Source organism: Artemia sp. Qi Xiang Cuo, chromosome 6 (assembly GCF_049724085.1).
Source record: "Artemia sp. Qi Xiang Cuo chromosome 6, ASM4972408v1, whole genome shotgun sequence".
In the NCBI taxonomy this organism is placed as follows: domain Eukaryota; kingdom Metazoa; phylum Arthropoda; class Branchiopoda; order Anostraca; family Artemiidae; genus Artemia; species Artemia sp. Qi Xiang Cuo.
This window is the reverse complement of record NC_142799.1, coordinates 19,171,222-19,196,566: the sequence shown is the minus strand read 5'-3', so window position 1 is coordinate 19,196,566 and position 25,345 is coordinate 19,171,222. Positions and strand designations below refer to the sequence as shown.

Genomic DNA, 25,345 nt, shown 5'->3' with positions numbered 1-25,345 from the left:
TCTTTGATTTTTAATAATGGTTATCCCACTGCTTTAAATAAAGTTGCTGATGTATGGAGCGTAGAATTTATATGATAGGCCAAGAGGATCTAAAAATTCAATATTCTTCGCTGTTTGAAAGATACATAGCCAATGACCGGTCTTCAAAGTCGATGGACTGCTATTAACAATGATAAGGGTATTGTTAACACTTGGAATTTTTTCAATGAAGTCCGAAGATAGGCAATAGGACTTGCACTGGTACATATCTAAATCCAAACTAAATACGTTGATTATTTGATTAGTGTTCATGATGTTAAGTCTAGTGCAGCACTGCCGTCGCGCATGATTTCTCAATACTTTTTAAATTGACTTTTTTATATTAGCTTGCCACTCTCAGTCAGAGTATCAGCAAATGCACAGTCTAATTGCACATTCCCTCTTGGTACTATGGTCATATCCTGTGCGCCTGACAAATCCAAAACAATAACTCCATGATTTTTTTAAAACATTAAATTGGTTATTCCATTTTCAAATAGTTGAGAGTCATAATCTAGAGATCGCATAGTCAACTCGTACAGAGTTCTATAGGATTTTTGTCAAATGATAGAGTGTACAGTGGAATACCATTCACTTTGCACACTAGACTACATAGACCGAAAAAATTAAAATTATGGGGGGATTCAGTCCAGGATCCAACGGCACTACCACTCTTTACAAAGGCCAAAGCCAATGTTGATGGGATATCTCTATTGATAAATGATGAATCATTATAACTTCGAGAGCCGGTGGCAATGTGACGTTGATTGGTGATCGTATGGGGGACAAGAAGTTTAATGCTGTTGCCATTGGCTCTTAGCTTTTCCACTGCCAATGCAACAGAGCTCATAACTTGTTGTTTTCGGACGTGGAGAATTGCCGATGTGATAATGACATGTGCAACTGGTGCTGCAGGAAGTGTATGTATCAAAAGAAACGTCGTCGTGGAAAGTATCAATTTTACGCCAATCCCGTCATTGGGGGGTGACGATTGGGATACCCTGGAGACCTCATTATTTAATTTTCCAACTCGATGGTACCCTAGGCTCAACGTTGTAGTAAGCTTGTTGTCTAAATAGAAACCTATTCATAATTCATAGCATAATGGTTGCCCTTTCATATCTTAGTACGCCATTTTTGTCTTCATGATAAATTGCATATAGATTTCTTAGTTGGATAAATTATTGCTAGTGCTCACCAATGTTCCGTTAATAAATAAATTAATTTGTTTGAATAGGTTGTGTAGAATACATTTTTCATAGGAGAGACCATCGCCGGCATTTGGAGTTGTATTATCTGAGTTTTTCTTCACCACGACATTTAAATCAATATATTTTGACGATAAATCAATGAAATAATCCTCATTGGAAAATATTTGAAAGTGTATATTTTCCGAGAGGGGTTGTTGGGGATGAAATTGTTCATAGTAGCCATACTTGACACTGACATCAACATTTTCAGCATTGAATAGATTCAATGAATTTTCATAAGCTGCAATCCTGTGTTTTTTGTGTTTACTCCCTTGCTGTACCGCGACTATAGCTGATTATCAGTGTAGCTCAATGCCTCCAATCTGTTAACAATTTAATATTATGAAATTATTTAGTAAATTTGATTAAGCTAGGCAATATTTCAATTTTCCTTTTTAACTGAATACAAATGAAAAGTAAAAAACTTAACAAAGCCTTTTTTTATTTCTTATTAATGATAAAATATTTATTTTTAAAAATCACTCACAAGCCCCGAAAAGCTGAATTTGAATTTTGGAGTCAAAAATATCATAGAAAAAAATGAAATGAAAATTTTTCTCGTTTGTCCAAAAAAAACAACATACTATTTCTAATAGCATCCTAGGATAATCTAAAATTTTCTCTTCAGTCACCAAAATTCAATCACCATTTTTTCAACGTAGAATTATTTTAATAGAATAAGATTAGAATATTGGAAGCTTCAGTGATGACAGTAGTCAAATATGGCTCTGAAGCATGGGTGCTCTGAATAGCGGATGAAGATTTACTAGATGTTTTCCAGAGAAATTGCTTACACGGATTGTTCTGGGTATCCGGCTGACTGACCGTATTTCAAATAGTTGACTGTACGAAAAGTGTGGTTTAATCCCGCTTTCTAGGGTTATAATGAGAGAAAGGTTGATATGGCTAATGCACGTTCTGCGGAGGAAGGATGGCAGATTGCAGAAGAATGTCCTTTTCGGCCAACCACCTAGGGCTAAACGGAAAGCAGGTCGTCCGCGGTTGGGGTGGGAAGATGTCATAAAGAAAGATTTAAAGGAAATGGAAACTTCCTGGGAGGTTATAAAGAGGCAGGCTTTGAATAGATTGGGATGAAGGAGGAGCGTATGTAGCAGTGTTGGACTCATACGGCCTGATGCTGCGGTGAGCTGTTAGTAGTAGTAGTAGTAGTATGTGCAGTTTATGCTAAACTGACCAGTTTTGTGTGTTTGGGAATACCATCATATTGCAGTGCATATGTCCAAATAAAATTTGAACGTATAGGTTTCGCTGAGAGAGGGAGAGTGTTCGGAGTTTCAGAAAGTGAATTTTTACCTATATTTTCTCTTTTTGATGTTTCAGTCGTTAGACAGGAGCCACACAGACATTTACGCACACAGGTCGGGGAGATAGTACAGCCAGCGCGCGTCTTTCATAATCTTTGCAGTTTATCCATAATTTTTATTAAAGTTTTTTAATTTGCTAGTATAATTATAGCTTTTGAACCAGCATGAACCTGTAAATTAAAAACAAATTATATATTCATCACCTAAAAGTGAAGCCTGACTATAAAACTTAAAACAGACAAAAATTGTTCCATCTATGAGGAGGGCTAGCTTCCACCTCCACCACCTGATCACATCAGAACAAGATTGACTTAAAAGACGTGGATCAAATCTAAAACATAGTCATCTCTGTTTGCAAAGAATGTAAATAGTAGTAATAAAGTCTCAAATGAGCAGCAATCATTCTATGTATAAGCGATGTGGGGGCTGGGGGGTACCCCTGTGGTTTACTAAAAATTTATTAGAATGTATTACGTTTAGGCGCTTGGTGATTATAAATTGTTTATTCAACTATTGTATTTCAAAATATTTAAATACATATAATCTATAAGACATATAACGTCTTGATAAAATTTATAAAGCTATATAATCTATAATTATTTATTCATTGTAGTTACAATTACATCGTAAAGATGGGTAGGTAAACATTTACCAAATCATATTATTGACTTACGAATAAAGTGAATATACCACTCGATGGCTATTTTTATGCTCTTCCAAATATAATAATCTTTTTTGTCCGAAATGAATTTTACCCCCAACCCTATATACCAATTCAGGGTATATATTTGCACATTAGGGGGGTGGGGGTAAAATTTAAACTTACCTCTCATTTACATCAGAAATAAAATTTGCCCCCCCCCCTAATGTGCTTGAAAGCTAGTGCGAAAAATCAAATTATAATGTTATTTAGAATGTTTAATTTGATTAGAATGTTATGATTGATGGATGATTTAACTTTATTTACTGTCAAATAAAGCTATTACGGAGAATAATATTACATACTGGTTATTGGTCTAATCATAGGAGCACAAAGCCCAGATTCTTGGGGTGGATTTGAATGCTATAGATGGTACAGGGGCATCATATCCTCTCTCCTCTTCTTAAATCTTGCTACTATCTACTGCATAGATATTTGTGCATTCATAGTCTTAAGATTTTTCAAGATAATTTTAGTCCTATCGATAGGGCCCCCTCCCTTCGTCTCAGGCTTAATGAAATGTAAAATTGCTGAGAAAAACATGTTGAAATTTAGGAAAACTTTAAAAAAAAGGCAAAAAAAAACATGAAATCGCAGGTGTTATGCAAAGAAAGCTGTACAAAAAAATTAAATGATTATTGCTAGCCATTAGATAAGCATTAGCTTTTACAACCTTGGAGGGGTGGTACACTGAGGGGGGAGGTTTAGAGGTTACCCCTCCTTCTAAGTTTACCAGCTTTTAAGTGAACCAGTCCTCTCTGATATTAATACAACCCCTTCGGTGCAAAGTGGTCAATAAACCCATTTCATATTTGCCAAGTATAAATCTTTCTCTATCTGGTGTAATTGTAAACATGTGTCTAGAAAGAGGGAACGGCGGGAGTTTGACCCCAAGATCTGTAACTTGTTTAACCGCAATTTACAAATTGAAACATGGGGGAATAAGCCTACATAGAATTAAATAAAAAAAAAGAAGGTTTTTCAACTGAAAGTAAGAAGCAACATTAAAACTTAGAACGAACAGAAATTATCATGTATATGAAGGGGATTTCCCCTCCTCAGCACCGTGCTTTTTACGCTAAGGTTTTTTAGTACTTTTAAAAAAGCCTCTTATTGTTCTAATTAAACGAGCCTTGTGTTTCAGAAGTCGTTCTTAAAGAATTGGAACAAAATTAAAACATTAGCGTAAAGAGCGAGGTGTTGAGGAGGGGGTAACCCCCTTTATATACGTGGTAATTTATAGGAATTAAGAATTTATAGGAGTATAGGAATTAGGGAAAATTCCTCCGTGGAAAAAGCTCACGCATAAAATTCGTCCCCACCGCCCGAAAATGTATGCATACTTCCCAATAACAAATACGGATTGTTCAATTTTTTCAATGAAAATACCGAAGAAAAGTTATTTTTCAAAACCTAGAGGAGGTATAAGAATTGAATTAGGGGAGGGGGATAAATTACCCTCACTGCCTCCACCTCTCCTATCCCCTAGTTGATAATCCTGATCGGGAGTGTTTCCTAATGTAGGTCAGAACACGAAATATATTTTTAAAGCTAAAACGAAAGTGGCATTGTTATGCCCCCAAATGCAGAATAATTTATGTTCGTTTAAGTTAGTGTTGCTCCTTACTTTCAGTTAAATTGTTCTTTTATGTAATTTAATTTTTATTCAATTTATTTAATTGTTTTTAAAATCATGCCAGGAAATTCCCTTCCCTCCCACACATCGCTATTGAAATTTATGCTGGTAAGTCTGGTTTAAAGCATAATACTAAGCAAATTTTCTTGAAAAGGTTAAACAAGATTTTTTACGTTTGTTCATTATTATTTTCTTTTTTAGTCCTTTTGAAATGCGGGTTCGTCCGAAGGTTGAACCACAGAACGTGAAAGTGAGTGGTCCAAGCGTGTCAAGTAAGGGCGTTCCTGCCTCTCTACCCGTCGACTTTACTATTGACACAACTGAAGCCGGTTTTGGAGATCTTGAAGTGCAAGTCCTTGTAAGTATTAATACTAAAGAAACAGATATTAAATGTAATAAAATGTGAAAAGGTGAAAAGCATTTTAATTTGGTAACAAATTTTCAGAACCGCCTGACAATGTTATCCCATAAAAGTGCTTCACAAATTACAACTACTTTGCTATAGAATTCGTACAAATACAAGCGCAAAGTTGAGAAATTCAATATTGCAAGTTTAATAGATTTTAAAGAAATTTTTACTGAAAGTTAAAATTATAGAATTTTAGTAAAGTTTACTATAACACAATTGAAACAGACTTCGCAGATCCAGTAGCGCAAGTCCTTGCAAATATTAATAAGTTAATTTATTCAAGCTAAAAAAAACTGTTTTACAAAAACTACTAATGGTGATTTGACCCATGAAGCCTAGCTTGTTTTGCTTGTTATTGTTAGGTTGTAAAGCAGATTGTTAGGTCTTGCACTGACAATATCGTCAAATAAAGATATTTCGCTAATTACAACTATTTTGCCACTAAGCTTGTACAAATGCAAACACCAATTCAAAACGTTTACTATTGAAAGTTAAAAAAAATTAAAATATATTGCTATTAATATTTGGAATTTGACTAATGTTTGCTATTCACAACTCAATCAAGATTTTTAGATGGTGTAGTTCAAGTTCTTGTAAGTATTAAAACAGAAGGCCCGTAGATTATAGGCATGTACAGTAAGATGTTAAATTGAATAGTTCTCAATACAAAATCATTAGCGATCAAAGAATCGGTTTTACAACTATATTGAGAACGTCGCCATATTAAAGATATGCTGCTAATTATAACTTAACTTACTTTGAAATATGCCCTAATTATAAAACTTATAGAAATAACTAATAAAAACGCAGGAGAATCCACGAATAGAATGTGTTTTTGAGATGAGATATGAGATATACATTTAATAAAAAAGAAATCAAACACTATTCGCCTTTCGCCTGCCAAGAAAGGCAATAAGCTTGAAAGTGTTTTCCTCAAAGTAGTTTTTAATCTGTATTTGTGGATGTTCATACTTAATGTGCAGTTTCTTAGTGAGCATCTGGCAACAGTGACATTAAACATATATCAGAATTGATGTGTTTACTTGCGAATTGCAGTTATTGCAAATGGTTGCTTGTGAATACATACGAAATACAGCATAATAAAACAGCATTATTCATCTTTTTTTAATTTACTTCAATGCCCAATCCAGGGGTTTAAATATATATATATATATATATATATATATATATATATATATATATATATATATATATATATATATATATATATATATATATATATATATATATATATATATATATATATATATATATATATATATATATATATATATATATATAAATTCATAATTATGAAATTACTCAGACCTTTTCTTAGAGAATGATCTAAACCTGCTTATAAATAGAAATAGCTTCCTACTTTCACACGTTTCTGACGCATTTTCAGCGCATTTTTTAATAATAATAATAAAAAAAAAACACAAGACAAACTTCCAAATTATAATTAGTAGATGGTCAAAATTTAGTCTCAGCTACTGTACTTGCAGAGGGAACACAAGCCTTAAACAAGAGCTAATCCTCTTGATATTTCATCATTTGATGCCCAAAACAGTGGCACCAAAGCACATTTCTTGTACAGCTTATTGCTGGACATACAGATTCACTCAAATTAGGGCTTGAAATCATCTTCAGGCAATTACTCTTGAAAATGTCTAGCATATACTCTTCATCGTTTTGAAACGGCCGCGGTCCAGAACCATAGTTGACAAATGTCCTTGCCGTGGCTTCTAGCATCCTGATATTAGTTTTAAAACGTGTCTGCCTTTTTGTTTAATCTACTTTGAAAAAAAATTGCAATTTTTTTACGATACTTAATTTTACGATACTTTTTCTTACACTTTGCTACCTGTTTAGAAACTTGGGATACTCGCAAAACAGAGCTGGGCCGTTACCATTAAAAGTTAAAATAAAGATTGGATATTTTAAGCTTGAGATTTTCAGTAGTTGAATCTGGCGTAGTAAAAATTAACGGATGTTCAATGATGACTAAGCAAAACCGGCCAGACATGTCAGACTGAGAGCCAGCAATCATTAGTAGAGGCAAAATCATCACGAGATGGATACAATCTCTTCTGTCATTAATATGAGAAAACAATTATAGTGGAGAAATCAAATCATTGTAACAGCAGAGAGCCCTAAGTTTTAATTTAATTTATCACTTCCCTTATGCAAGCACTTTTTGTTTACATGAATCCCTTTTGTGTTAGCATGCCTGGACAATCTATTTCTGCCCTTCTTTCCTTCTTTCGTGAACTTGATGAGCTCCTGTCTCTCCATTCACGCCAAAATGTACTGACCTATCCCCTAATAGGTCAGGCGAAACAATAAACTAAGATACATACTCTAATGAATCCTCAAAGGAATCAAAGCAGTCAAATCAAACTACACAATATCTGACTATAATAAACATTTATTTTTACTATATCTTTTCTTCATACAGTGTCTTTTCTCAACAGTCAAACAGTTCGTTGTAACGAGCTTTAAGTAAGGAGTGGCTCGGCTCAATAGTTTTTAGCCCTCTCTCTCTGTTTTCCCTTCCCTCGTTCTAACTTTCGGTGTCTCCCCCACTCTTTTTATCTCCTTTGAACATTTTCAGAATAGACATATCATGTATTTACTTACCGTGAAGGTATAAAAACCGTCTGGAATAGGCTGGCCACCAAATTTAATGCTTATGTTATATTCACCAGCGTCTTTTGTATTATAATAAATACTAAATGTTCCATCTCCATTGTCTTCAATGTCATTGTCAAGGTCACTGAAAATAAAAGAGGTAAAAATGGAGGATTTGAAATCCCAGGCTCCTCATCTTTTTGGGTTTTTGACTTTTTTTTATTTTTTACTTTCATTTTTTCATTTCTTTTTTTTGTTATTTTTATTTTCATTTTTTTAAGCACAAATTTCAGACTAGACTGTTTATTAAATAGAATTGAAATGAAGCTCATAATAGCGAACTTGATTAGTTCTCAATGTACCTACATATTTATTTCTGTGGTACAAAATGCTCTATTATATCTGAATCAAATTCAAATATTAAACAAACATTTTTTTTCGCCGATTTTTATTTGTCTTTAACACTTTCAAGTCCTTTGTTTTGCTTTAAAAGGTATAAAGAAAGTCAATGTGAATAAGGTCCTGGTGAATAAATTATGTAATAAAATAATAGTCAAAGCAAAATAAATGTTAAATTGAAAATGGCCTGACTTCTATGTCTGAAGTGTTTAGCATTTTCTATATCTGTTTTTTGTTAGTGCGCATACTTGCAGCTGACCCGTTTCACTAAAACGTAACAAATATTATACGTAGCTGAGCAAGTACAATAAATTTTTCTCATGGCTGGGGGGGGGGGGTCAAGGTGCAATTTTTAGAAACTTTTTCAGTTCTTTCTTTCTTTTTTTGGGGGGGGGGGAGGGGGCATCGAATTTCGGGGAAAGGAGTAAACTGTTTTTTCTCTGGTTCTTAGAAACGGTCTAATTTATGGTCACTATATCTAGTTGTGTTTGATGTTTCATCTTAGTTATTCAGTATTATATTTGACACAGTTTTTCTTTGGACAAATTATAGTTATTTTCTAATCGTCTTGGCAAATATTGTTCGAATCTTCGATCAACGAGTATTGAAAACATAATTAAAAATTCATTCCTTCATTCCTACAATTCATTCCTATTGTGCCAATTAAACATTACTTAGGGACACCGACAAATTTGTTTATTTAAAAAACTAGTATCCATTTTAACAGCTAAACTTCTATAGAATGTCAAAAGGTTTTTTCTTCTCTCCCTTTTCATTCTTAAAATTTTAGAAGCCCATCGTCAATCGACGGACAATTGACAAATTTTAGAATTACTGCCACAAGTTTCGTAAATAAAATGAATCCTGTAAAAAAATAGCTTTAAATTATTTATTTTCACTTTGTGTAAGCCGGGGGGGGGGGGGGGGGGTTAACCGAGAATATTGTTTTGTTTTAAGCAAAATATATCAGACATGCATGAATTACATAAGAGCAGTTTATGGATCAGCCAGTTTTTTACTTTTAATGTTGGTTCACGACTTGTTGATTTGATTGAGGTGAAGAAGTGACATGGGTGTGTATGTGTAAGCCGGGGGGGGGGGTCGGTTTAACCGAGAAGATTGTTTTTTTTTAAGCAAAATATATCAGACATGCATGAATTACATAAGAGCGGTTTATGGATCAGCCAGTTTTTCACTTTTAATGTTGGTTCACGACTTGTTGATTTGATTGAGGTGAAGAAGTGACATGGGTGTGTGTGTGTAAGCCGGGGGGGGGGTGTTTTAACCGAGAATATTGTTTTGTTTTAAGCAAAATATATCAGACATGCATGAATTACATAAGAGCAGTTTATGGATCAGCCAGTTTTTTACTTTTAATGTTGGTTCACGACTTGTTGATTTGATTGAGATGAAGAAGTGACATGGGTGTGTATGTGTAAGCCGGGGGGGGGGTGGTTTAACCGAGAATATTGTTTTTTTTTAAGCAAAATATATCAGACATGCATGAATTAAATAAGAGCGGTTTATGGATCAGCCAGTTTTTCACTTTTAATGTTGGTTCACGACTTGTTGATTTGATTGAGGTGAAGAAGTGACATGGGTGTGTGTGTGTAAGCCGGGGGGGGGGGGTTAACCGAGAATATTGTTTTTTTTTAAGCAAAATATATCAGACATGCATGAATTACATAAGAGCAGTTTATGGATCAGCCAGTTTTTTACTTTTAATGTTGGTTCACGACTTGTTGATTTGATTGAGGTGAAGAAGTGACATGGGTGTGTGTGTGTGTAAGCCGGGGGGGTTGTTTTAACCGAGAATATTGTTTTGTTTTAAGCAAAATATATCAGACATGCATGAATTACATAAGAGCGGTTTATGGATCAGCCAGTTTTTCACTTTTAATGTTGGTTCACGACTTGTTGATTTGATTGAGGTGAAGAAGTGACATGGGTGTGTGTGTGTGTAAGCCGGGGGGGGGGGGTGTTTTAACCGAGAATATTGTTTTGTTTTAAGCAAAATATATCAGACATGCATGAATTACATAAGAGCGGTTTATGGATCAGCCAGTTTTTCACTTTTAATGTTGGTTCACGACTTGTTGATTTGATTGAGGTGAAGAAGTGACATGGGTGTGTGTGTGTGTAAGCCGGGGGGGGTGTTTTAACCGAGAATATTGTTTTGTTTTATGCAAAATATATCAGACATGCATGAATTACATAAGAGCGGTTTATGGATCAGCCAGTTTTTCACTTTTAATGTTGGTTCGCGACTTGTTGATTTGATTGAGGTGAAGAAGTGACATGGGTGTACTACTACTACTAACAACTCACCGCAGCACCAAGCCGTCTGAGGCCAACACAGCTACGCACGCTCCTCCTCCATCCCAGTCTATTGAAAGCCTCCCTCTTTACACCTTCCCAGGAAGTTCCCATTTCCTTTAAATCATTCTTTATAATATCCTCCCACCTCAACCTCGGACGACCTGCTTTTCGCTTAGCTCAGGACGGTTGCCCGAAAACAAAAATTTTCGGCAATCTGTCATTCTTCATCCTCAAAACGAGCCCTAGCCCTCTAACTGTTCTCTCATTATAGCCATAGAAAGTGGGATTGAACCACACTTTTCGCACAGACTACTGTTTGAAATACGGTCAGTCAGGCGGGTACCCAGAACAATCCACAGGCAATTTTTCTAGCAAATCTAGCAAATATCTAGCACTATCTAGCAATATCTAGCAAATATTCATCCGCTTCTCGGTGCGCCCATGCTTCTAGCCATATTTGACCACTTTCATCACTGTAGGTTCCAATATTCTAACCTTGGTTTGCAAAATTATCTTCTTATTCTTCCGAACTTATTTTAACAGTGAAAAAACACCCTGAGCCTTGGCTATTCTACTTTAAGCATCTTCTCTGCTCCCACGTCCCACCATCTTTGCTAATAATACTACTAAGGTAAGTGAAGCTGTCCACCTGATCAATCCTTTCGTTACCCAACGTCACCTTATCATCTTCACTTATTCCTAGCATTAGTGACTTAGTCTTCTTAACATTTATTTTCAAGCCTATTCTAGCACCTTGAACTCGCAAAACCTCGAAAAGTTCATTCATTTTGCTCACACTTTCATCTAGGATGCTTAAATCATCAGCATATTCTAAGTCCAGGAGAGTTGTTCCTCTCCATTTGATTCCGTGGTCTCCCATTGCCTTTCCTGTGCATCTTGAGACAAAATCCATCCAAATAATCCATACAAAGGGGGATAGAACACAACCCTGCTTAACTCCTGATTTAATACAAAACCAGATGCTAACCTCATTTCCTACATTACCCGCAGCAGTGTTATTCTCATACATAGCACTAATCACTTTAATGTTTTTTTCTGCTATACCATACAAGGATAAGACCTTTGCTAAAGCTCTTCTATCAACAGAATCGAACGCTTGCTCATAATCTATAAAACTGAGGACCAAACTTGTGTTTGATAACTCAGGCACTTCTCAATTATTAGCTTAAGAATGAAAATTTGGTCGACACATCCTCTACCTTTTCTAAAACCGCACTGTTCTTCTCTTAAAACTTTATCTACAGCAACTGTCAGTTTAAAAAGTATCATCTTACTAAGTAATTTACTACCTACAGAGACCAGACTATAATTACCACGCTCACTCATATCACCTTTCTTATACAGTGGTCTAATTAAGGTTTTCCTAAAATCGTTAGGTACTTCCCCTTTTCAAAAATCATCGTCATAATCTTCAGTAACTTATTTCTAACCTCAGAGCCACCATATTTAATAAACTCATTTACCACACTATCAGCGCCCGGAGCCTTATCATGTTTGAATCCTTTGAGTACTGTCGCTATTTCTTCCTCGCAAAATAAATCTTCCTTCACATCCAAGGTATCAGAAACTTTTTCATTTTCCTCTATATCTTTTCCGCAACTGTATCTCGGTTTATCACATTCTCAAAATGTTCTTATGAAAGGGATGCTCGTTTAAACTTCATAGAGGGCTCATTGATTGGAAATCGAAAACTCTAGTTCACTTTTTAAGAGTAAAGAGGTTTAAGAGCAACAAGAACCCCCCCCCCCCAACGCCCTTTTTTCTCCAAGCCCATCTGCTACAAATTTTGAGATAGCCAGTTTTTTTCAATTGTTCAAAAATTAGATAACAAAAACTCCGGTGTTAACACAACCCCCCCCCCCCAGGGCCCAGGGGGTAGGATGCTCGTATAAACTTTATAGAGGGCTCATTTGATTTGAAATTGAAAGTTGTAATTCACTACTTAAGAGTAAAAAGTGATCGGAGGACAGCTAGCCTCCCCCGTCACTCCATTTATTTTTTTTTTTTTTCCAGAGGCACTTCATATAGAAGGGGTCGTCGTATAAACTTCAGAGAGGGCTCATTTGATTGAAAATAGAAGGCTCTAGTTCACTTTTAAAGAGTCAAAAGACACCGAAGGGCAATTATCCCCCCCCCACGCCCTTTTTCCCCAAACCCATCCGATAAAAATTTTGAGATAGCCATTTTGTTGAAAATTGTTGAAACATCAGATAATACAAACTCTGAGGTTAACACAAACCCCTTTTTTTACTTTGATATTGTTGCTTTGATACTAGTTTTGATACTTTGATGAACATTTGATTTTTTTTTTTTTTTTTTTGATTTTTAAATAAGAGATTTTTAAAAACTCGAAACTTTTTGCAATCAAAAACGAGCAAAAATTAGATGAAATAAACTTCCTGAAAATTAAGTTTTTCAAAGAAAAGTAAAGACCATTTTAAACTTAAGCTCAGCAGATACAAATAGCTGTTAAAATTCAAACTCAAAACGTCCAGAAATTACTATTAAAAAATAAATCAAACCCAAAACGAACATAAATTAAATAAACAATCATAGCAAAAAATATACAACAAGTAATAATATAAATGAATAAATAGATCTTAAAGCGAGTAATGCTTATATTGAATATGAAAATCAAGCTTAAAACGAAAAAAATATTTGGCTATTGAAATATAAATAAACTTAAAACGAACAGAAATTAAATAAACAATTAATGCAAACAAATATACAGTAGGTATTAATGTAAATGAATAAATAAATCTTAAAACGAGTGAAACTTACATTGAATATGCAAATCAAGCTTCAAACGAACAAAAATCACTACAAACAAGAGTTTGGGTATCGCCTCCTTCTCTCACTGTAAAAGCCTAAAACCTACTGCGCCATTTGCGCTTTACTGAAAACAATATGCGTCTTGAACAGTCTTGGAAAGTATAAACAACATCAAATTGAATATTTGATATATAATTATATTAATTGTTGAAAGATCCATCAGTTCAAGAATTTATTTTGCTGTAATTGTATTTTCATTTTCAATGCTGTAAGAACTGGAATAGAAAATATTTGTAATATAATTCGTTTTCAGTTAAGCGCCAATGACGCAGTAGGCTTTTAGTTTTCATTTACAGTTAAGGAAGGGGGCAGTATCCAATCCTTTGTTTGTAGTGAAATTATATTCGTCTTGAACAACTTTAGAAAGAACTAGTAAATTAAACTGAATATTTGATGTATAATGATATTAACTGCTGAAAGCTCATCAGTTCAAAATTTTACTATAACTTTAATGTTTATTTTCAATATTAAGTACAAAAGACAATATTTGTAATAAAATTGGTTTTCAGTAAAGTGCTTAAAGGACCTAGTTGTCCTCCATTTTTTGGTCACCTAAAAAGGGCACTAGAACTTTTAATTTCTATTCCAATGAGCCCTCCCACGATATTCTAGGACCACTGGGTCGATATTATCACCCCCGGGAAAAAAAAAACAAATTTAACACGCATCCGTGATCTTTCTTCTGGCAAAAAATGGAAAATTCCACATTTTTGTAGATAGTAGCTTGAAACCTCTACAGTAGGGTTCTCTGATACGCTGAATATGATGGCGTCGTTTTCACTAAGGTTCTATAGCCTTTAGGGGGTCTTTCCCCCTTTTTTCAAAAATCAGCCAAATTTTCTCAGGCGCGTAACTTTTGATTGGTAGTACTAAACTTGATGAAACTTATATATTTGAAATCCTCATTAGAATCTGGTTCTTTTGAAGTATCTATTGGTATCAAAATACCGTTTTCTAGTTTCGGTTACCATTGAGCCGGGTCGCTCCTTACTTACAGTTCGTTACCACGAACTGTTTGATTTCTGGTCGTTTTGAGTTTGAATTTTAATAGGTATTTGTATCTGCTGAGCTTAGGTTTAAATTGGCCTTTACTTGGCTTTGAAAAATTTATTTTTGGGAAAGTTTTTTTTTTAATTAGTTACGAAAAATAATTATCACCTGGCTGGGGCGAATTAGTATTTCGGAATAAAAAGAATAAAAAAACAGAATAACACCAAAAAAAGGTTTTCAAACAAGCATATACATAAAACTGGCAAAAGAATGCACCATCATATTTTCAAAGCAGCAAAAAATGGTAACAAACCAATACAAAATTATATATTATAAAAATTATGCAAAATTATAAAAAAAATTCTATATTATAAAATTATAAAATAATTTATATATATATATATATATATATATATATATATATATATATATATATATATATATATATATATATATATATATATATATATATATATATATATATATATATATATATATATATATATATATATCATGTCAAAAAACTAGTATATTAAAAAGAGTCACTGAAAGCCAAAAAAGAAGGAGAAAAGCGACCATACAACGCATAACAAGCAGTAAATTAATTGATTGTTTTGTTAATTTTTCCCGTAAAATAAGGGACAAATATTTTTTCGTAACGTAAATGACCGTTGAAGTCAACGGTCAGGGTGGCCCAGGGTGAGCGAGGTCTGGGTGCTAAGTGTGTTTTGGGGAAAATATTTTCCGTGCGAGGGTGTTGTGTTGCATTTTTGAGAAACGAAGCCACAACTTACTCTCCTGCACTCAAGTATTTCCGACCTAGTTTGTTCTTAGAAAAAAAAAGTGTATGGAACTTTACCTTCTTTGAAAATTATTCGCAAGACTCTTTTTAGGATAGATTCCATTTTTTCTGACTCTTCCGTGAAATGGCAGGGTGCCAAGCCGGACAAGCATATTCAAGATGTAGGTGGACAAAGGAGGTATAAATCCTTAAATAATGGGAAAGGGACACAAAATCGAATCAGGATTTTAAGGAAGGAGATAGATTAATTGGGAGGACGAACAATCACAACACAAGACCATACAAAAAAAAACTTATAAAAAATCTTATCTGTGTCAAAACTATTATATCTACAGACACCCCCTCCCACCTAAGTTTAGTCAGAGGAACTCTCGCTTGATACTTTAATTTTTAGAACTTAAAAAAAGTTCTTGAATTTTAGAACTTCAATTTTAACTAGAAAAAAGATTCTAGTTCTTTTTACTGTAGGCCCAAAACATCCCCAATACAATAAAAATAATTCGTTTTTTCTTTCAAAGAGTATCTTTAGCTCTTTTAGTACGGACACGTGCCTTGTATATTTGTCTGTCTTGATTAGTTCCTGATATGTGGACAATCTCTTAACAGCTGGGGATCTTAAATCTTATTCCGCTTTCCTTGCAGTTGGTATCCTTGGATGGCTGTTCCTTGTTGAGGAGTTGATCAAAGGAATGTGTCACATTCTTAACATAATTTAACACCATCATTCCAGCTACTTTATTTGATTGTCTATCATTCTTCGTGTTGAAGCCTGTTAAAATTAATATTTTAAGTTTTTTTAATCTATAAATTTCACTACTATTCTCCCCATTTCTTCCTTTACTTTTTTTCTACAGCTGTCTTAGAAAAAAGCTGTCTTTTTTTCTATAGCTGTCTTGTGCTCTGTCATTTTAGTGTTTACTTTTGTTAGTTGTTTCCCTTGTTGGGGAAATGGGGAATATTGTATTGTTTGCCAGAAGAAAGATCACGGATGCGTGTTTATTTGTTTTTTTGTTTTGTTTTTTTGTGTTTACCAGGTGTGATCGTATCGACCCAGTGGTCCTAGAATATTGAGAGAGGGCTCATTCGAATGGAAATTAAAAGTTCCAGTTCCCTTTTTAAGTGACCAAAAAAAAATGGAGGACAACTAGGCCCCCTCTCCCGCCCCTTTTTTCCCAAAATCGTCCGATCAAAATTTTGAGATAGCCATTTTGTTCATCATAGTTAAAAGGCCCAATAATTATGCCTTAGGGTATAACGTGACCCCCCCCCCCCGCAGCCCCAGGGGAATGGTCTTTAAGTTATTAAAATTTGCCCATTGTTTGCGCATAGTATTTGTTATTGGGATGTATGCATACATTTTCGGGGTGGGGGGGGGACAAGTTTTCTGCTGGGGGTTTTTCCACGGTGGATTTTTCATGGTGAGGGAGGGAAGTTCTAAGAGAGTGAACTTGTCAGGGAAAATTGCACACTGGAGGATTTTGTCAGAACTCTCATACAGAATTATTTTTGTTTTTTTAGCTTCTCTTGTTCATCTCAATTTTATGCACGGAGTTGATAAGAGCAATTGTCCGGGGCAAATTTTCACCGGGATGGAATGGTCAGAGTCTAGAGGATATTTCCGTGGGGAGGGGGTTTCTTCGTTGAGATGGGGCCAGATTTCCTGACATTATTTAAAAAACGATCAGAAATTAAATAAAAAAAAAACAAGTTTTTTCAACTGAAAGTAAGGAGCAACCTTAAAACTTAAAACGAAAGAAATTGTTACGTATATTGAGGGGTCTGCCCCCTCCTCGACACCTCGCTCTTTACGCTACAGTTTGCTTTTTGTCATAATTCTTTAATAATGACTCTTGAAACACAAGGGCCGTTTAATTTGAACTATAAGACGTTTTTTTAAAAGTACTAAAAAACTTTAGAGTAAAGAGCGAAGGGTTGAGGAGGGGACAACCCCCTTTATATACGTAATAATTTCTGTTCGTTTTAACTTTTAATATTGCTCCTTACTTTCAGTTGAAAAAAACTTGTTTTTGTTTTGTTTTTTTGCTTAATGTCTCTGTGAAGCCCTTTTTCAACTAATCAGCACTGCGGCTATTCATTTCTAGGTGGCCCTTCAAGAATATCCCATGGTTCTTGAATATTTCATTGATCCTTTATTTTTGCTCTACTTTAAGCTTACTTAAATTTTACTGCGTTTTTGCTGTGTTATGGGTTCAGTGGCATACATCCCGACGGTAGAAATACCCCTCAGTTTTTCTCTATGAAGCCCTGTTTTAACTAATCAGCACTGCGGCTATTCGCCATTTGGTGGTACTTCAAGAACATCGCATGGTTCTTCGAAATAAATTCGACCTTACCGTTTATGAAGTCTATTCTGTTGCGAATGCTGTTATATACTGTTACGTTATAATGTTATATACTGTATACTGGTACGAATTCTATTCGTAAATCCATTATATCAATAATTCACTTCACTACCAAGCCGCCCCGGATGAAAACAACTGCGCACGCTCCTCCTCCATCCCAGTCTATTCAAATCTCCCCCTTTAACCCCTTCCCCCCAACAAGTTCAAATTTCCTTTAAATCCTTTCTTATGAACTCCTCCCACTCCATTCGGAGACGACCGTCGGGTCCTAGATCGATGGTCGAAAAGAACGATCTTTGGCAATCTATCATCCTTCATCCGCGAAACGTATCCTAGCCTTCTTAACCTTTGGATCATTATAGCCGTGGAAAGTGGGATAGAACCACATTTCTCGTACAGCTTATTGTCGGCATATGGTCAGTCAAACGGGTGCTCGGAACTATCTGTCGACAATGCCTCTGGAAGCCATCTAATAAATCCTCCTCCATCTTCCGAAGCGCCCACGTTTCAGAACCTTATCAGACCACTATCATCACTGAAGCTGTCAATATTCTAATCTTGGTTTGTAGACTAATCTTCGTATTTTTCAAAACTTTCGACACTGTTTGCTAAGTATTGGGCTTACTACACTACTTAAAGTTAATTGCTTTTTTGGTCAATCCTTGGGCCAGTAACCCAATTCTAATGCTAGAATTTTCTCTTTTTTTGGAACCTCGTTTCCACTTGTCATTAGACCTTCTAATGTTCAGCACTCGGTGGTACTTCAAGAAAATCACATGGTGTTGGAGAATCAATTTAAACCTTACTCTTTGATGTCATGGAACGCTATTTATGTGACGATGGCATTCAGAAGCCACTTTCCCATTGGTTCTTTATATTAAGTTCTTTTTGCTCTGAAAAATAACATTCCAAACACAAGGTCTCCAATTCCGTTTCCAGCACTCAGGAATACTTTTCTAGTTGTTTCTTAGGAGTTTAGCTATTAACTGTAAGCGTTTTATTGTGAATTGGTCATCCCCCTGTATGAGAAGGTTCTTGCCCTTCGATTGCTATCCTTTCCTCTGGTGAGATAGGCCAGATTTTTTCTTCCTTGCTTGACCTTTTATGGAGTGCTACTTAATATTGTCTTTGTCATTTTTAAGCTTGTGTGGCTCATATTCGGACCTAACACAGTGCATACTAGGGTTGTCAGTTTGAATCAGCCAAGAGCCAACGTCTTTACAGCCTGAAATGGTTTCCTTTGGTCTTAAAAAGGTTTTTCTCAGAACCCTTTCAGGATGTTCATGAAAAATAGTGGTCTGAATAGATACCAAATCGTTGTTTTTAGTCGTCTAAAAATTAATACCAAATCGTTCTAATTCTATTCGTAAAACCTTGATACTAAAAAGGACGGTCTGAATGTAACTTGATATTCATAAGACTTCATAGAACTGCTTAAACATACCCAAATATAAATTAAATAACACTAAAATCTAAAACATTTTAATACTAAAAGATAAGTCCCCCCTCCAAAATAAAAACAGCTTTGTTTTGATACCCCAATATCTGTTAATGGCAGGTCAGGTCGTTTTGGGGCTTCCTCGGCGTCGTGACGGCTCTTATTTTGCGAGCCTTCAGCTCTTAATGGCAAGCTGAATGGCGAGCCTTCAGTTTTTTTTTTTTTTTAAGAGCTTAGTGTACAGATACCGATATGAAGTCATTTTGACTCAGTCAGGGGCCAATTTTGTTGTATCTTGAAATTGTTTCTTTGGTTAACTATCAAAATTGTATTCTCTTGGTCCTCAAGCTTTCTGTGAGAAATAGGATCCATGGTCTCCTCGGTTTCACCATTTAATGGCTAATCTTTCGGTTTATTTTTCTTACTTTCTCGTTTGCGACCCCATTTACATGTGGAGATGTAAATGGGGGAATCTTCCGGGGTAATTTTCAGTGGAATTGGAATTCTCGGAGGTATTTTTACGTGGTGATTTCCCACAGGAGAAAATCTCCATGTGGAATTATCACCAGGAGAAATTCTCCATGGGAAATTTTCTGCGAGAGGAACTTACCCTTGAGGTGGGGGAATTTCCAGGAAATATATTCCGCATGGGGGGATTCCCCCATGACCTTAAAAAGGATCATAAATTATATAAAAACAAGTCTTTCTTCAAATAAAAATATACTAAGGAGTAAAGGAGCGACATTAAAACTTAAAACGAACAGAAATTATCGTGTATATGAGGGGTTTGCCCCCTCCTCAATACCTTACTCTTCTTGCTAAATTTTCTAGCCTTTTTGAAAAAACCTTCCTATTCTAATTAAACGGTTCTTGTGTTTCAAGTCGTTCTTAAAAATTGGGAAAAGCAGTAGAACCTTAGCGTATAGAGTAAGGTATATAGGCGGGGGGTAACCCCTTCCCTTGCGTCATAATTTCTGTTCATTTGAGTTTTAATGTTGCTCCTTACTTTCACTTGAGAAAACTTGCCTTTTTATTTAATTTCTGATGGTTTTTCAAATATGCTGGTAAATCTGGCTCTCCCTCAATGAAAAGTTCCTACCTCATAACGGCACATTCCTCCATAAACCCTACCATATAAAAAACACCCCTCCACCGTAAAATTCTCTCCAGACAACTTCATTCTCTCTCCCTCTGTAAAATGTCTTGCAGAAAATTCAGCCTGAAAAGTTCTCCTTAGCATACTTTCATTTGAAAAATCTTTTAAGTTCTAATCGTTTTTTTTTTGTTTTTTTTTTGTTCCAGTCACTCCAAAATCCCCTCCCGTGGAAATTATTTCCCGGAAATCCAAACACGCTGAAAATTTCCCCCGGAAAATTTCCCTGGAAAATTTCCTCATGCACAATCTAGTAGGCAAAGAGAAAGTCAGATAAATAAAAATAATTCTGTCAAGTTCCCCTAGTGTAAAATTTTCCCTAGAAAGTTCACACCCAGCAATTTGCCGCCACACGCAAAACTATCCCCATAGAAACCCACCCCAAGTACAAAATCCCACTCCCGAAAAACGTCTGTATGCTTCCGAATAACAAATACTATACGTAAACAACCGGCATTTTTTTTAACTTAAAGACACATCCCCTGGGGCGGGGGGGGGGGGTTTCAACTCCAAAGGGATAGTTTTGGGACTTTTCAAATAATGTTGAGCAAAATCGCTATCTCAAAATTTTGGTTGGACGACTTTGGGGAAAAAGAGGGCGGGGGAGTATGAGAGAACGGTGCTGATCTCCGTTTCGTGGCCCTTCAGCTAGGCTGTGCAATAGGGGGCTGGGGGTCTTCCTGGGAGGAGGAGGGGGCTATTTACTCTCCAATTTTTTCATAGCTTAAAAGGGGTGCTAGAACTTTTAATTTCCTCTCAAATAAGTCGTCTCCCGATGTTCTAGGATCATTTGTTTGATACGATAACCCCTGGGAAAAAGAGAAAAAACAACAAATATACATATATCCGTTACCTTTCTTCTGACAAAAAAATATACAAAATTCCACATTTTTGCAGAGAGGAGCTTGAAGCCTCAACGGTAGGATTATCTGATACGATGAATCTGAGGGTGTAATTTTCATTAAGCCTCTTTGGCTGTTTTTCCCCCTTTTTGGAAAATCAGGTAAGTTTTCTTAGGCTCGTAGGCATTAATAAGTAAAACAAAACATAGAGAATCACAGCTGATAACAACCCCCCTCCCCCCAACCCCAGAGGATAAGTCTTTAAGTTATAAAATTTGCCGATTGTTTACGTATAGTATTTGTTATTCCCCTCCTCATGAACAGCTGATACGAAAGTATCAGCGGATACAGTACGTGTCGTTTGAGTTTGAAGCCCATCAGACATATTTTTTTATTGTCATTGCCATTGAAAAGTCAGTCCTAACCAGAAATTTTTACAAAGAATGTTTTAAATTAATTTTGGGTTTTTAATCTCTTTCTCACTGACTCTAGTTTTTAGAAGTTCCATTCCTGGCTTTCTCCAAAATTTGAGATCTATATTTCAAAATCTTTAAAGCCTTTTCAATCCAAATTGAGCAAATGTATGGGGTCCAAACTTTTTTCTTGTGCCTCATTTGAGCAGCACATCTATTTCTCAACGTTTCACTTTTATAACACAAATATTGTAAAATGTCACCAAAGATCAGTTCCCTCGTGAGGGGGAACCGTACTTGAACTTGGATGTCCTATCTTTTCTCTTGTGTTTGACAAAAAAAATTACCATTTTTTCACTCATTATGTTACACGAGATAAGCCATTATATAGACCTGGAATCCGGGATTGTTAATTAACAAAAAATGGGGGGATCTGTTTTGAAACTGGGGGGGGGGTAATTTCGTTCAATGAAAATGTCAAATAAGACATTTTTTAATGAAAAAAAAACAGATGGCGTTTTTGAAAACCTGGGGAATGGGAAAAAACTGTGAAGGGCCACTTTTCCCCTCCATTGATGCCCCTGCCTGGACCCTCGGTTAGTTGTGAGGAAGGTTGTTGAAGAATTGGTTGTGGAGATAAGGGAGAATATGTAATCCCAACAGATTGGTTGAACACAATTGTATTTAGACCTTTGATTGAAGTCAAGTGGCTAAGGCTTTGTACTATTGTTCCGGAGAGTTTGTGTAGGCTACCTATCTCGTCGATAAAAAAAAGTCTTATTTTAGAGCCATTTATTCAAAAAAAAGAGACATACAAAAGAATAATGAGCAACTAAGCGAAAAAATGAGTCACTTATCAAAAGAATAAAGAGTAGCACATCAAAAACAGTAAATAGGTTTTTTAAATAAACCTATTTTCATTATTATGAGGCCTACTATATGTTTAACACGTAAGCTTTGTACTTTCTAAAATGTAAAATATTTAACAATACTTTTGATAATTCTACTTATCGCATGCCTTTCTTAAGCTGTACTTTCAAAACTGTAACAGTTATGATTTTTCCTTTTTTTCCATTCGTTCCAAAGAAATTGTTAACTCTGTCATTTTGTCTCAAATATCAACTCTCTCCACTTATTTTGGGGATTTTCCGCATTTTATTCAATAACCTTGGTCGACCTTGGCGAAGCATTTGAATTTGGTCTATAGATTCTGAGCGATATTTGTTGTTCTAGAGGCGGCGTAATTCTTACTGTGTATACTTTACATTTGCCAAGGGAACTCCCTGGAAACCTCAACAAAGAAGTATCACTAAAATATATTAACTTCCAAATTAATGCTCATTAATTTGCAAATTCTCCATTTTATACCATTTCGTTAACCCAAAATTTTAGCAAGGTTAACCTAGGAAACTTATCTTTTTACAATTAATATTGCATAGAACTCAAGCTCTAGTCGAACTAGAGGGGATGAGTTGCCGTTCCTTCAACCGCTCGTTTCGCATCGCAAATCTGAATTCGTGCTTAATAGGGCTTCGAAAATAACGGCTCTATTTGGGTATATACTTTCCATAATACAGCAAGCTCTTCATATATATATATATATATATATATATATATATATATATATATATATATATATATATATATATATATATATATATATATATATATATATATATATATATATATATATATATATATATATATATATATATATATATATATATGAACCTTGCATTACCTTGCAAGATTCTGCAAGGTTCTTGCAAGGTCATTAAGAGCTGAAGGCTCGCAAAATAAGAGCCGTCACGACGCCGAGGAAGCCCCAAAACGACCTGACCTGCCATTAACAGATATTGGGGTATCAAAACAAAGCTGTTTTTATTTTGGAGGGGGGACTTATCTTTTAGTATTAAAATGTTTTATATTTTAGTGTTATTTAATTTATATTTGGGTATGTTTAAGCAGTTCTATGAAGTCTTATGAATATCAAGTTACATTCAGACCGTCCTTTTTAGTATCAAGGTTTTACGAATAGAATTAGAACGATTTGGTATTAATTTTTAGACGACTAAAAACAACGATTTGGTATCTATTCAGACCACTATTTTTCATGAACATCCTGAAAGGGTTCTGAGAAAAACCTTTTTAAGACCAAAGGAAACCATTTCAGGCTGTAAAGACGTTGGCTCTTGGCTGATTCAAACTGACAACCCTAGTATGCACTGTGTTAGGTCCGAATATGAGCCACACAAGCTTAAAAATGACAAAGACAATATTAAGTAGCACTCCATAAAAGGTCAAGCAAGGAAGAAAAAATCTGGCCTATCTCACCAGAGGAAAGGATAGCAATCGAAGGGCAAGAACCTTCTCATACAGGGGGATGAACAATTCACAATAAAACGCTTACAGTTAATAGCTAAACTCCTAAGAAACAACTAGAAAAGTATTCCTGAGTGCTGGAAACGGAATTGGAGACCTTGTGTTTGGAATGTTATTTTTCAGAGCAAAAAGAACTTAATATAAAGAACCAATGGGAAAGTGGCTTCTAAATGCCATCGTCACATAAATAGCGTTCCATGACATCAAAGAGTAAGGTTTAAATTGATTCTCCAACACCATGTGATTTTCTTGAAGTACCACCGAGTGCTGAACATTAGAAGGTCTAATGACAAGTGGAAACGAGGTTCCAAAAAAAGAGAAAATTCTAGCATTCGAATTGGATTACTGGCCCAAGGATTGACCAAAAAAGCAATTAACTTTAAGTAGTGTAGTAAGCCCAATACTTAGCAAACAGTGTCGAAAGTTTTGAAAAATACGAAGATTAGTCTACAAACCAAGATTAGAATATTGACAGCTTCAGTGATGATAGTGGTCTGATAAGGTTCTGAAACTCGAAAGTGATTGGAGGGCAACTATCCCCCCTCTCACGCCCACCTTTTCCCCAAACGCGTCCAATCAAAATTTTGAAGATAACCATTTTGTTCAACGTAGTTGAAAGTTCTAGAAATTAGGTCTTTGAGAATGACAACCCCCCCCCCCACCCCCCCCCCCCCCCCAGTCCTCAAGGCGAGGATTGTAAGTTTTGCCCTGGGTGCATATGAGGTTTTTCTAGAAAGTGTTGTCGTAGAAACTTCAAAAAGGGCTCATTTGATTGTAAATTGAAATGGCTAGTGCCCTTTATAATAGTCAAAAGCGATTGGAAGGCAACTTACACCCCTTCCACACGCACCATTTGTTCAAAAACATCCAATCAAAATTTTTAGATAGCCATTTTGTTCAAAGTAGTTGAAAGGTCCGGAAATTATATATTTGAGGATGACACTCCCCCCACAGCTCTCAGGATAAGGGTTGTAAGTTATGCCCTGAGGTTTTTAATGAAACCTTTGTCTTTTATACTCAAAAAGGGCTCGTTCGATTTGAAATTGTAAGGGCTAGTGCCCTTTTTAATAGTCAAAAGTGATTGGAAGGCTTGACATTTTTATGGTAAAGATCGATGTGGGTACAATGTATTTTATTTTTTTTTAACCAGGGCATTTGGCATCGAAGGAGTTGTCGTAGGGACTTCCAAAAGGGCTCATTCGATTGAAAATAGAAAGGGCTGATGCCCTTTTTAACAGTCGAAAGTAATTGGAGGGCAACTAATCCCCGACCCTAACCCACCCTCCCATTTGCCCATTATGATTAAAAAATAATTATTTCCTTAACATCAAGTCAAATTTCACTGTGTTGATTCAAGTTCCCGACAAAGTGTCTCGGATACACCTGTAACACGAATGAGGACATTATGGTCAAACATCC

General features: G+C 35.4%; 1 protein-coding gene across 3 annotated transcripts; it reads right to left on the bottom strand.

Annotated features, from left to right (window-relative positions):
* Nucleotides 1-1,515: 1,515 nt before the first annotated feature.
* On the bottom strand, nt 1,516-23,932 carry LOC148950948 (filamin-A-like). 3 transcript variants are annotated; one of them, XM_089090074.1, is made up of 3 exons: nt 23,879-23,932; nt 7,982-8,117; nt 1,516-1,591 (listed from the first exon to the last, which is right to left on the bottom strand). In XM_089090074.1, the coding sequence occupies exons 1-3, from the start codon at nt 23,917-23,919 to the stop codon at nt 1,568-1,570; spliced, it is 201 nt and encodes a 66-aa protein (XP_088946200.1). In that variant the 5' UTR covers nt 23,920-23,932; the 3' UTR covers nt 1,516-1,567. The 3 variants fall into 3 exon arrangements, 2 of the variants coding, with proteins under 2 accessions (XP_088946200.1, XP_088946199.1); XR_016141863.1 differs by lacking the exons at nt 1,516-1,591; nt 23,879-23,932 and adding exons at nt 2,691-2,763; nt 18,505-18,651; XM_089090073.1 differs by lacking the exon at nt 1,516-1,591 and adding an exon at nt 2,691-2,763.
* Nucleotides 23,933-25,345: the final 1,413 nt, after the last annotated feature.